This window comes from Nomascus leucogenys, chromosome 6 (genome assembly GCF_006542625.1).
Source record: "Nomascus leucogenys isolate Asia chromosome 6, Asia_NLE_v1, whole genome shotgun sequence".
In the NCBI taxonomy this organism is placed as follows: domain Eukaryota; kingdom Metazoa; phylum Chordata; class Mammalia; order Primates; family Hylobatidae; genus Nomascus; species Nomascus leucogenys.
The window spans coordinates 8,211,779-8,225,471 of record NC_044386.1 but is presented as its reverse complement, the minus strand read 5'-3'; the positions used below and the strand labels follow the sequence as shown (position 1 = coordinate 8,225,471).

General features: G+C 42.3%; 1 protein-coding gene across 1 annotated transcript in view; it reads left to right on the top strand.

The window, feature by feature from the left end:
- SEMA5A (semaphorin 5A) overlaps window positions 1–13,693 on the top strand; it is a 502,481-nt gene that overhangs the window by 476,384 nt on the left and 12,404 nt on the right. Inside the window, exons 19-21 of the mRNA XM_003263156.3 lie at window positions 8,274–8,444; window positions 10,552–10,707; window positions 12,135–12,182. Coding sequence (XP_003263204.1) covers window positions 8,274–8,444; window positions 10,552–10,707; window positions 12,135–12,182 — 375 coding nt within the window. The remainder of the gene's footprint in view (window positions 1–8,273; window positions 8,445–10,551; window positions 10,708–12,134; window positions 12,183–13,693) is intronic.

Here is a 13,693-nt window from a genome sequence, read left to right as displayed (position 1 = left end):
TTGTCTCAAAAGTAAACAAACAAATAAATAAATGTCTCGTGTGATGTCATCACCTGTTGGATTAGCCCAGAGTGGAAAAAGGAAAAAAAAAGAAACCCCTTCTCTCCAGCAGACCTGAAACCAAATCCTAAATCATTCCAAGCAGTATTAAGACCCTTCTCTCAGCCCTCCTTTCAGACAAGCATGCGGCTTTAGTTGTCCTTATAAAAAGATCTGATAGGCCGGGCCACAGTGGGACCTCCCTGGGCCCTGGGCACATTTGTCTGCCCCAGTGCATTGGGGAAAGACAAATACCATCTAGGCTAGATTGTGTTCATGTTTTTTTCTTCTGATTGTAAAAGGAATTGAAACTTTCCTATGAGCTACTCGAAGGATATGGACTCTAGTTGTTGTGCCTGATGGAAAAGCTGGCCTTTCTAATGTGGTCTGAAATATCTGGGGCTTTGGAGTGGCCATCAGCTCCTTCTGGAGGCTGATCCCTTCCCGGGCCACTGATGGACGCAGCCCTCCCTGACATGGCCTCCATGTACTATCAGGTGGTCATCCAGGGTCACGGCTATCAAACGTGCAACTCCTGGACCCTGGGCCTGCCAAGCCAGTTCTTGGTCCCCACGTCTTCTGTCATAAAGGGTCTACCTCATTAATTAAGTCCTCCAAAGATGCAAACTCTTCTCTCCTGTGGGCCTAGCAGAGCTGTTTGTCTGGGTCTTCTTCCTGAGGCCTGGCTTTTCATTCCACTGAATTCCCAAGCAAGCACAGAGTCATGAAAATGAGCCGAAAGAGCCCCCGCCCAGGGCTTTTGCTCTGACAATGCCAGAAATGCTCCTCCATCTTTCCCTTTAATATTCAAACCCCTGTTTCTGCCTTTCTCCTGCCACAGCTCAGGGTCCCTAGCACCTAAAACACTTCTACCAGAGCTTCCCACTTCCTGCTCTCCTGTCCAGAACCCACAGAAAGTCTTCAGCCCACACGTCATGGCCATCCTGAGGGCTGATCTGTGACTTGGGAGACTGCCTTGACTTTTATCTGAAGCTCCACGAGGACAGGGACTCCTGGCGTGGTCTCACTCATGGCAGCAACCTCAGCTCCCAGCAGGGGCCTGGCACATACTAGAAATACCCTTCAGGGATTATTTGTTAATAATGAGGAGACAAAGAGTTGGTTAACTGATCTTTCTTCATTCATGTCATTTCTCAGGAAACATTTTTGAGTAACCGACTGTGTACTATTTACAGGGTATACACAGATGCAGTGCTATGATCCAGGTCAGAAAGAAACTTAGAGTTGAGGGAGGATGCATCCTGGGAGCAGTGTCAACCCAGTATGGTCACTGGCTACTGAGTTTATGACAACCAGGTGCGGTGGCCATATCCACCAAGGAGCCAGCCCCTTGGTGGATTTCACCAAGGAGAAATCATGGCAGCCACAGCAAGCAGACTGCCCTTAAGCTGGGTCTTGAGGGACAGAAAGGAGTTGGTGAAATTGACAAGCAGAGATGGGAAATTGGGAGGAAGGCTCATTCCGAAGTTGGATACAACATTTTTAAAGGCATAGAATATTAACATATTTCTAGTAGATACAACTTTCTGAGTTCTTACACCAAGAAACTGGCTTGTAGCAGATACTCAATGAACATTCATAGGATTGGGTGCTTGGAAGGGTGGATAATGGATGGATGAATGGATAGATGAATACCCATGTATATAACACTGAAAATATATAGTTTCCAGATTTGTAGCTGAGGCTCCCAATAACGTTTCTGCTCTTATCAGCTGCCTGGCTCCTCCTAGGGTGTCTCTGCTTGAATTTCTCCAGCCTCAGGAGACTCCTCTGCCCACCCAGCTTTCCCAGCGAGCTGATGCTGAGAGGCTGGGAAAGGTCACTGAACTGTTCTTTCCCACAGCCCCAGTAGAAGGAGGCCTCCTCTGGGGGCTGAGAGGAATCCTGTGGGCAAGCTCACTAGATTCGGGTCCATGCTATAAACTGGAACAGGGGCAGACGTCATGGGAATATCAGGGTCCCTCCACCCACCCTTGTCTCCCTGGGCTCCAGACCCTATCCTTGTTGCCATGGGTAGGATGTGCAGATTCCTGCAGACACTTGCATGTTGTCCTAGTGCACAAGCACAAAGGGTCACCACTCATCTCAGAGACACTCTGTTAACATGATCTGTTGGTTGCTCTCATTTTAGTTGATTTGGTGGTCAAGCCAATACCATGTATACATAACTTTAATATGTTGAAATAACTCTGTCCTCATTTTTGTCTTAAAAGCCAAGATTCTGCAGAGTGTTGTGGAGTTATTCAGAGTGGCCCATGTCACCTTGCACTAGGCAGTGGGTGAGTCAGGGCTGAGTGGTGCTTCCCCTGCCTGGGAAATTCCTAAACATATGATAGGGCATGACCCAGCAGGGAGGGTTGGAAGTGCTAGGGGTGTGAATGCTGAGCTGCACAGTCACCAGGAAGCCAATTAGAGGCCGACTCCTGTCTCACACAGGATACTCTCCCCTGTGAATGTACCCTTCTTTAACCCTTTTGGGTTCATAGTGGACAGCTACAAATGGACAGTGTATTTTATTTAAAAATACGTTTTCTCATTAAAATTAAATATGAAAATAAATCAGCTAGGCACGGAGGCTCATACTTGTAATCCCAGCACTTTAGGAGGTCGAGTTGGGTAGATCACTTGTGGTCAGGAGTTTGAGACCAGCTTGGCCTCAAACATGGTAAAACCTTATTCCTACTAAAAAGACAAAAATTAGCCTGGCATGGTGGCATGTACCTGTAATCCCAGCTACTTAGGAGGTTGAGGCAGAAGAATTGCTTGAGCCCAGGAGGTGGAGTTTGCAATGAGCTGAGATTATGCCACTGCACTGCAGCCTGGGTGACAGAGTGAGATTCTGTCTCAAAATAAAAATAAAATAAACTAGAGAATATAAAAATACATTTTAAATTAATCAATGAAAAATTTTACCTCTGAGACTAATGTGTATAATAAACTATAATAAGGTTTCTAAGTCAAGCTCATGCTGAAATAATCATTTTTTTCACCTTCTGTGCGTCCATCTAACTAGTACCTTCACCTACATAATTTACGCCAGCATTGAGAAATAGCTAATTATTTCTCCTTCACTCCTTTTCCTCAATGCATATTTTATTTAGCCTTAAAGACTCCAGACCTTGACCTACAAAGGTACAGACAACAGATTTTTTTTTGTTGCTAAGTAATGTTCAGCTAAGAGGAAAGCAATCTCAGAGTTTGGCTTATACCCCATAAAACCTAATGAAGTAAACACAAACTCTTTTCACCAGACTTAACTGAGATGGTTCTGTTTTGTATTTTGCAAACAATAATTCTATGGGGGAAGGAACACTAAATCTAATGGAGGGACAGACTCTTTGAATCAAAAGAATAATTCTGGCAGTTGTGTGTCCTATAGATAAATCTCTTAGGCATCTCTGGTGTGCTCAGAACCCTCTCTTCCTGTGCATTCTTGGAGTCCTTGAGTCCATACTTTGAAGTGGAGCCAGGCAGGGGGCAGTTGGTGCTGGAAGTTTCTGCTTAGATATCCTTGGGAGCAGAGAGCACAGCTGTCCTGCAGTGCAAACCTATGTAGTCCAGACCTCAGCGTGCTGGAGAATCAATACCACATTTTCCCATGTCCTGAGAGACTGAGTGAAGGGCTTCACATGTCTGATCACACACAGGAAGCCTGTTGAGCAAACCTTAGTTACTTAGTTTTTACTTTGCTATTTAGATCTCTGGCAATTGTACATTGATTACTGCCATTGTTTTAATCTTACTGTAGTGGGTGGAATATTTAGCTAGAATCTCTACAACAAGAATGTTATCCTCTTATATCAAGTTACTTCATGTATAAATTTCATTTTATCAAAAATAATTTCCTAAAATTAATTGCTTTGATTCCTTGAAAGAAACATGGATCTGAGCTTGAGTTTGTTTGTCTGATCTTCCCATGAACCAGTATTTCTTGAGCTAAATTGAGTGGCGATTCAAGCCATGAGGAGATTCCTATGTGATTTTTAGCAACATGGGAGGAGTTATGGGAAGCCCTAACCTGTGCTTGTGTGTTGGGTTCTGTGCTCACCCTGCCAGTGTTCCAGCCCCAGCTTCCCACTCACTTGCCCAGGACCTAACCTCTCTAAGCCTCAAGTCATTTATTTCTGGAACAACCCCCAGGGCAGTTGTGAGGACGGAGATGGAACATTGAATGAGTTTATTATTTTAATTATTATTATTACTAATGTTATTTTTTTAGTCCAGTATAGTTCACATAGCAGGGGAAAAAAAAAATCTATTTTAGTGGCTCAGCCTCACTTCGGCCCCTGACATGCTGTGCCTTCCACAGTGGCTTACATTTGTTTTGTTTTCTTGGCCCTGCAACTTTCTACTTCCCCACCAGGTTGTACAGGCTCCCTCGCGGTGAAGACTATTTCATTAAGATTTGTATTCTGAAATGTCTATTTTAGAAATGCTTTGGCCTTTCTAATATGAATTGTTAGTACAATAATCAATATCCTACATCACGGCTCCATGATGTAGGTTGAAACCTGTAACATAAAGACAGGGTCAAGAGGACAGAAAGCAAGCACTGCATTAGAATTGGTCTGGAGACGTAGGGCAATTACAGACTAAGCAACTTCTGGACAGAGTAAGGAAGTGGTTCCAGGCCTCCTTTGAGTTCCCTCTGTACTAGAAACATCCATTTCCCCAGTTCTTTGACTGTTGAAATTGGTGGAGGTAGAGTAGGATCTTCTGATTTGAACTCCCAAGTGGGAATGTTTCAGCAACTGGATTCTGTTCCAAATGCTCTCTTAAACAGTTATTCAAACAACAGCTCCATTCTCTCTGTTTAACAATAAATGATCCTGTGCCAGGAGAATTTACCATGATACCAGAAGGACAGTTGGTGTATGTGTAGGAGAGGATTTATTAGACTAGATCCCATACACATTGGCTTACATGTTGGTAGAAATGCGGAAAGGAATAAATATTGTTCGACATATCACAGGATATATTAGGTACATCAGCTTCCTGGTGTGAGATCATTAGATGTTGCATGATTATGGAACCATTGAAATGAGTGCATTTAGTCTCTGTTTTTATTTTTGTTTTTGCTGTGGTAAGAACACTCAACATAAAATCTACCTACTTAACAGATTTTTGAGTGCACAATACAGTAGTTAAGTATAGGTATACAACGATGTATAGTAGATCTCTAGATCTTACTCATTTTGAATAACTGGAAGTTTATACCAGCTATACAACAACTCCCCACTTCCCTCTCCCCCAGTCCCTGGCAACCACCATTTTACTCTCTGCTTCTATGAGTTTGACTATTTTAGATACCTGATCTAAGTGGAATTATGTATTATTTGTCTTTCTGTGTCTGGCTCGTTTCACATAGCATAATGTCCTCCCCTATGTTCATCCGTGTTGTTGCATGTGGCAGGATCTCATTTTTTAAGGTTGAATAATATTTCATTGCATGTACCTACCACATTTGCTTTATCCATTCATCTCTTGATGGACATTTACGTTGTTTTGAAATTTTGGTTATTGTGAGAAATGCTGCAGTGAACATGAGAATGCAAATGTATCTCAGAGATCCTAATTTCAGTTTTTTTGACATATACCCAGGATTGGGATTGCTAGATCTTACAGTAATTCTATTTTTATTTTTTTATTTTGTGATGGAGTCTCGCTGTGTCACCCAGGCTGGAGTGCTGGCGCCATCTCAGCTCACTGCAACCTCCGCCTCACAGGTTCCTGCGATTCTGCTGCCTCAGCCTCCTGAGTAGTGAGGGTGACAGATGTGCACCACCATGCCCAGCTAATTTTTGTATTTTTAGTAGAGACAGGGTTTCACCATGTTGGCCAGGCTGGAACTCCTGGCCTCAGGTGATGTGCCTCTCTTGGCTTCCCAAAATGTTGGGAATACAGGCGTGAGCCACCACGCCCGGCCTCTGTTTGTAATTTTTTGAGGACCCTCCACATTGTTTTCCAAGGCAGCTGCACCATTGTACATTCCCATCAACAGTGTATAAGGGCTCCAATTTCTCCACATCCTCACCAACACTGATCTTTTGTTTTTTGGATAATAGCCATTTGGCAGGTGTGAGGTGATACATCATTGTGGTTTTGATTTGCATTTCCTGTTGATTCATGATGCTGAGCATCTTTTCACATACTTGTTGGCCATTCATCTGCAGGTTTATCATACTGGCTGTAATATTAGCAATAAAAAAGGCAGGCATGTGTTTTCCTAGAACTTTAAAAATTAAAAAAAAAAAACTCTCTCCCATATCTATTATCACTGAAGGAAGCACTTGCTGACATGTATGGGCAGAGGCCAGGGATCTACAGAACATATGGTTGGTTGTACATCAGGCCCTGACACAATCTAGGGCACACATTAGACCCTTCTGAGTCCTGAGCTGCCTTGTGCGCATTTAGACAACCAGGATATAAGATACTTGCCATTACTATAAGTCACAATGACTTATTTTTGCCTTGGTGTATGGGGCATGCAAGGGTACTCACTGATGCCAAGCTCCAATTTAGGTTACAAACAGAAAAAAACTGTCAGCAAGTGCTTCCTTCAGTGAGAATAGATATGGGAGAGAGTTTTTTTTTTTAACTTTTAAAGTTCTAGGAAAACACATGCCTGCCTTTTTTATTGCTAATATTACAGCCAGTATCAAATACTTGATCAATTCCTCTAACTGTCTGATATACTGTATAACTTTTAGGGAAAATACTGTTGAATTCTGCAAGTTTGTGTAAACTATTGAATCACAAAATTTCCAGTTAGATTGCAAACTTATTTCTAAATTGGGTTCAAATATTTTTGTTTTCTTTTTACTTTCTGCAAATTAGAATGTCATAAAGATGATATTTTTGCTCTGGTTTCTCAAAAATGCTTTTTACCTTTGCCAATATCTAAAAAGAAACATTACACCATAATGATGTAATACATCATGACAGGCGTATTAAAATACAATCTAAGTTATTCTAGCTAAAACAATCTTATACCCTGAATGATTTTGGCATCCTCTTGCTCCTGTTTCTTTGTGTAGGCTACAAAGAACGTTAAAATATGATACTCTCTACATATAGCAATAGTGAGTCTCTCCTCAGCTTTTTAATTGAGTTAGCTGTGGTTACAATTGGTGCTTAACCCCAGATTAGGATCTAATACCTTGTTTGACAAAGTCCTTTAGCTTTGTCCTGGGACTCAGCAATAACAAGGAAGGTCTGGCTAGCAAGAGAAAGGCACAGTCAGGAGTTAGCTAAACAGAAAATCATATTTGACATTGTCACAAGCCCAAGCCAACATGAGGTCTTGGTTTTAGCAAGATCAGCTAATAAAGGACTGAGTCTTAAAGTCTCCCAGATTCAGGTGGGCCACCTGACCCCAGCATTCAGCAGGCTGGACTACAGGTACCAAGAGCCTAGCCCAAAGAATTCAGGAGGCTAACTTGAGCAGGCAGAGACATGTGCTGGGTTATGAGCTGCCATGGAAATGGTTAGTCAGGGAACCAGTTCGGCCTAACATGCACATTGTAAAACTGCACTCTTAATATCTAACCCGACATATGGCTGCAGATTTTCAGATTCCTCTCTGTAGTCATTTAAACATAGTGTCAAGTCTGTGTGGCTGTACTTAATTTGGTCATTCTGTGCCTGAATTTACGGAGCATTCTTCAGTTACCTTCCTCATGGGACCTGTTAGCTTTCCTCTATCCCACTGTCAGGGAGTAAACCATAATCCAATTAGTAAAGGAGCTGGTGACTTGAACTACTTACCTTGGCTTTAAGTTTTGTCTGGCTAGTTAGATGGCAAAGGTGAGAGCTAGCTGGGGCTTTACATCAATAACCGTACAAGGTGGTTCATGGTTGTTCTCAGGGGCTGGAATTACTATGACACCTCTTGCACTCTGCTGTCATGCTTGTACTTAGATACGATAGATTTAGAAATGTTTTCTGAAAGAATGAATAAAGGGAACTGAAAAAGTGTAGGGAAGAATCTGTAAAACTGGATCTGTCACCAAGAGGAAGACTCCAAATGCAGCCCTGTGAGGGGTCAGAAGCCTTGTTGCTATGTGCGCTGATGCGCTGAAGCCTTCCTGGAGTGCCGATTCCATTTTGTTTCCCTTAATAAACAGAATCCACTTAGCTTCCATTTAGTAACTCTTTTGCTTGGTTGGGATTGGATTATAGAAGAGCTGTGACACTGTGTTTCTTCACAGTGGATGGCGTGTGGTCTTGCTGGTCCCCCTGGACAAAATGTTCAGCAACATGTGGCAGTGGACACTATATGAGGACCCGCTCTTGCTCCAATCCAGCCCCGGCCTACGGAGGGGACATCTGCCTGGGGCTGCACACAGAAGAGGCACTCTGCAACACGCAGCCCTGCCCAGGTAAGCGGCACCTCACCTATTGCACAGCTTTCGGACAAATTGGCCTCTTTTCTTAATGGATAAATGGTGTAATTGATGATACTGCATCACAGTAAGTACTGAAAGTGGGGGTGGACAAGTTAACAACATGATATTACCCTTGAAGTGACTTTAAAACATAGCATCTATAATAAAATAGTTCTCACTGTGCTATAGATTCAGAACTCGTGTTCAAAGCCTTTAGCCCAGCAATGGGAGAGTGCTAAAGGCTTCAAACACGAGTTCTGAATCTATGGCATGTTACAACACCCAATCTCCCTAATTAGGAAACATCCCAATTTATTCTTGACTTTGCTAATTAACACTAGTGACCCACAGGTGACACCTTGCTGTGTTGAGAGAAAGTCCAAGGAAAGGTGGGACTTTCCACCTTTCATTCGTGTTTCCAAGAACACGTTCCAAGACCGTTTGTGCTTCCAAGAATGAACATTTGCAGTGCCCCCCATGCAGTCTGGAGGTCTGAGTGGGGAAATCGCCTGCAGCCTTTTTGTCTCAAAACCAGCCTGGGTGCAGCCACATGTCTTCCAAAGATCTCCAGACCTGTGTTCCAGGAATGACTTCTAAAATGTGACAAGGGGACACTATGCACTCTTGCAGGATGCTTCATCCATGGTCAATGGGCTGTAATTTAGAGGTAGTGCAATTAAAGGAAAGAAAAAGCATGACATCAAATCAGTAAGTGGAGGAGCACAGCAAACAGCAGAAACTGGTGATAGCAAAGCATTCTTAAAGCCAATAGCCTAATAACAGAGTCTGAGGTTTTGTTGTTGAAAATCAGGGTGGAGAGCAGGGAGCACCACTGTGAAGTGCACCTCACAGGAGCCAGCCTTGGGCCTGTGGGTGTGGGAGCTCCTTGCTCCAAGCTCCCTGTGGCTGATGTAGGTGCCTGGGGCCTCCACCACCACCACCACCACCACCACCACATCAGAAATAGCTTGGTTTACTGACATGAAGGAACCACCTGGAATGAAAATGAACTATTCTTTTCTTGGTCTAACTCTGACATTGAAACACATTCTTTTTTTTAGCTTGCTCCTGCACATCTTTCTAGAAGGTTCTATGTATATTGAAAAGGGCCTTGAAGCCAGATTCTCACTGTCATTCCAAAAACTGGCACTTTCTGCATTTCTAAGGGAAGATTGTACCCTTTAACTGGAGCAAGGCACAAGTTTGATTTTCAAATTTTCCCTGCCACTACAAAGTGGATGCTTCCATTTAAAAAGGGGAAAAAAAGCAAACTGCATAGAAAAATACCTTTTTATCCTGATTAAAATTCCATAAACAATATCCAGAGTTTACTTTTTCAACTTTCTTACTTATATAGGAGTGTTACTCCTTTCTTTTCACACATTTGCGAATTTCACAAATCCTAGTAAATCTTCCACTTTGGGGTGAAGTATCCTTTCAATGCCCCTCTTTTGGCCTTGACCCAAGGCTTATGCATTGACCTTATCTCTTCAGAGACAGCGAACATGAGATAAAATGAATTCTACCTCAAGGGTAGCCTGACTTTGGCATGTTGACTCTGTGGAACTGTTTTTATAACAGAAGAGAAAGTAATTGTGTAGCTTCAGACTCCCTTTCAGCAACCCAGGACTCTCATGAGCATGGAATTATTTCTCTCGCCTGAGCGCAGAGGAAGGTGGAGAATTTTCAGGAATGTTTCAGGAAAGCATTTGAGGTTCTTTGAGGGGAGCATTACCCATAGCAAAATGGCATCTGCATTGATGACTTACGTGCCACCGCTGCTGATGGTCCGCACACAGCTGAGTCTCCTGGATTCACTTATTGAGCATCTAAATACAATTACTTTACAACGTTAAAATAATGTTTATTTTAAGCTCATGATATCTGATCAAATATATAACAGCGCAGGCACTTTTATTCATCCTCATGTGTACTGTATGTACTGGATCTGTTAGATGATACAACTACATCTTACTGATGCACAGAATCATTAAAAACATGCTATGGAATCTGGAAATCACATATGTAACTTGCCAGTGAGTCCAGGATGATTGAGCTTACTGGCCATTCCGCCCCATCTCCCCTCTTCTGGTCTCTGCAGAGAGCTGGTCGGAGTGGTCGGACTGGTCTGAGTGTGAAGCCTCTGGTGTCCAAGTCCGTGCCCGTCAGTGCATCCTCCTGTTCCCCATGGGCAGCCAGTGCTCTGGGAACACCACAGAGAGCCGGCCATGTGTGTTTGACTCTAATTTCATCCCAGGTAAGAGCAGAGGTATTTATCAGTAAGAACAAAATCATTTCCCACATGGAGAGAGAAAATGATTCATAGGTCAGAGTTTTATTTGGCTTATTTGGTGAAATAGAGATGATTCCATCAAGCCCCATGGTTTCAAGGTGTTTAAAATGTAGGTCTATAGATAACTGCAGATTTAAACATGAATTCAGTTCATGAATTTAAGATTTCTTAGGCAAAGTGTCTTTTGCAGTTTATCAACTATAATACAATCAATCAGAAGACTTTGCTCAAAAAAATGAAAATATTTGATTATTATTAAATATGATTTGGTTATTTGGTTATTTTAATATTAGGTTAAATGTTTAGGCAGTGCTCACTGTGTATGCACTGGCACACAGAGAAAAAGCACCATTCTCTTTATGCTATCTTTAATATACTTGAGAAAGTAGAAATGCATCATTATTCTCCTGTCGGAGAAGAGGTTGGCCCTCATTCAACCAGCTTTTCACGGTAAAGTCAGTGTGTAGTTGTTGGTGATGATAGCTGATCACTTGTTGCATGCTCGCTGTAACAAGGTGCTATACGAATGCATAGATCATTGCACATATGTCCACTGTATGCCTTAGGACTGTTAGGTGGACCAGCCTCTTACAAATAAATAGTAGAGTTGAATTCTATAAGCCAGTTTTCTTTGTTTTCTTTCGTCTGTGCAAAAGATACTGTTTTAGAGAAAATTAGTATACCATACCTCAATCATGTACGGCACAGAACTATAAGACTGGTTGTTATTGTTTTACTTTTTAACGATAGACATATTTTTAATTCTTGTTGTCTAACAAAAAATCCGTACAGGAAAGAATGGTGTTTCTAGACTACCAAGTGATATTTTATCCTTGGGAGTTAAAACATGTATGAGGTGTGGCCTCTCTCTGCATCCTGCTGTGGGTTTCATGTGTGGCATGCCAAGAGCATCAGTGGCCTCCTGAAGAGGGACTTCACTTGTTCTGGAGATGTCCTTGAGCTCTGGTGAATGGGCCCTCCCTCTGCCAGGAAGGTGACAACACTGGCTTTGATGGAACAAGTCTCAGAAGCAGGAACACCACAGGAGTACTCCGTGTGTTGGGCGGGGCGGGAGGTTCTCCCCTGGCAAGACACCTTGTAATGGAAAATGAGCACATTCCCTGCTTTCAACCCGAGAGACCATAGCATTATCTTTCTGTGATAAATGAATCTCATCTCTCCCCAGTCAAGGTGATCTGGCCAAATCCATATCAGGTTGGTTAAAACAAGCAAAGAAAGAAATAAGTAGAATTTTTCTGATAATTAATCAAGCTTTTGAAACTTTGTGTCACATAAAATTCAGAATCATTAGACAAACATACATGAAGCATGAATGTGGACTGTCTTCTCAACACCATTTACACATTGTGATTCGACTTTTCTTTTTCCAGAAGTATCTGTAGCAAGATCCAGTAGCGTGGAAGAGAAAAGGTGTGGAGGTACGTTATTCCTTTTAAGTAGTTGTAATAGATGTACTGATATATTCTAATTGTTTCCCTTCCTGCATGTTTTCTATAATTAATTTTTCTGCCTCTTGGCGCATTGATGTAGGTGCCAAGGGTCTACAGTTCTTCATGTAACACCTGTGGACATAGAGAAGTGTTTTGGAACTCAGCAGTTTTTAGATGTTAGAAGGGTATGTGGGGCCTTTACTCTATATTACGTGACACCTGCACAGGGCCTGGGGTTGTTCTACAACCAGTCTCCTTAACAATGCTGCTGTGAGATGTTGAAAAAAGTGAAGATGCTAAGGGTCTTCCTAGAAGTTCTGGTCAGGTCTACAGAAAATGGGTCAGGTCAGTGACATTTTAATGCCAGATGACTGATGACACATTACTTTTCAGAAATTTTGCACTTCAGAATTATAGAAAAGGAACGGTGCTTATGTATTTAATCTGCATTTTATAAATGGAGACCATGAGGCTCAGAGGGATGATGTCACTGGCCCAAGTGCACACATGGAATTCAGCCAGTGGGATCCAGTGTGAGTTTTGAACCCAAAGCTCTGTAGCAAAAAGAGCCCTGACAATAAGTATCCAAAAGCATTGTGTTCAGGAGGCTCGAGCCACAGTAGCCCTGGTTAAGTAACACTGTTGGACAATACCCAGGGTCCAGGACTGTCTGCTGCCATCAAGGACAGTTTAGGTCAAGAGTGGAGCAGAGTTTATAAGTGTTCCCATTCTCAGGGAGGCCATGCAGAGCCTGAGGCTCAAACAAACAGCTGATGCCTCAGCAGAGCTGGCTAGATATTTGTGCCTGCTGCCAGATGTGTGCAGTTCACTTTCCTCCTGCTGAGCCTCACTGAGTTACCCTGTGGAAGACCTTCAAGGGCCTTGAGAACCCAGGAGAACCTGGTGCAAAGCCCATCGCTACTCTAAAAATACTACTTCTGTGTGTCTGAACCAGCTGTGCCTAATGGCTGCACAAGCCTTGAGGTGCTATTGGTTAAATCACACATGAAGTTGAACTATTCTGAGATATTCAGAATGGAAATTTTTTTAGATCTTTAGGCTGCTGGCACTGGCACAGGCAGTTTAGATGAATCTTATTGTAGGGCCAATAGTTGAAAACAGTTACCTAGCAAGGATGTTTTTGACAACATAGGCATCTTCATTTATTTATTTTTTTCATTTTGTTGAAAGTCAATCAAACTTTGTACAGGAAATTAGCCAATTGAACCAACAGGGTAGTTGGTCTGTATTCCATCTTTACTGATCAAAATCAACAGCAGATTAGCCAATTGAACCAACAGGGTAGTTGGTCTGTATTCCATCTTTACTGATCAAAATCAACAGCAGAAAATCATATTCAAAGGAAAGAAACTACAGTAAGCACATTCAGAACAAATTTAATGGGCACTGCTTTCCCCATGCAGAAAATCAGAAGAAATTTAATTGGCACTACTTTCCCCATGCAGAAAAATGTGCTTCCATTGAAATTTTTCATCTTA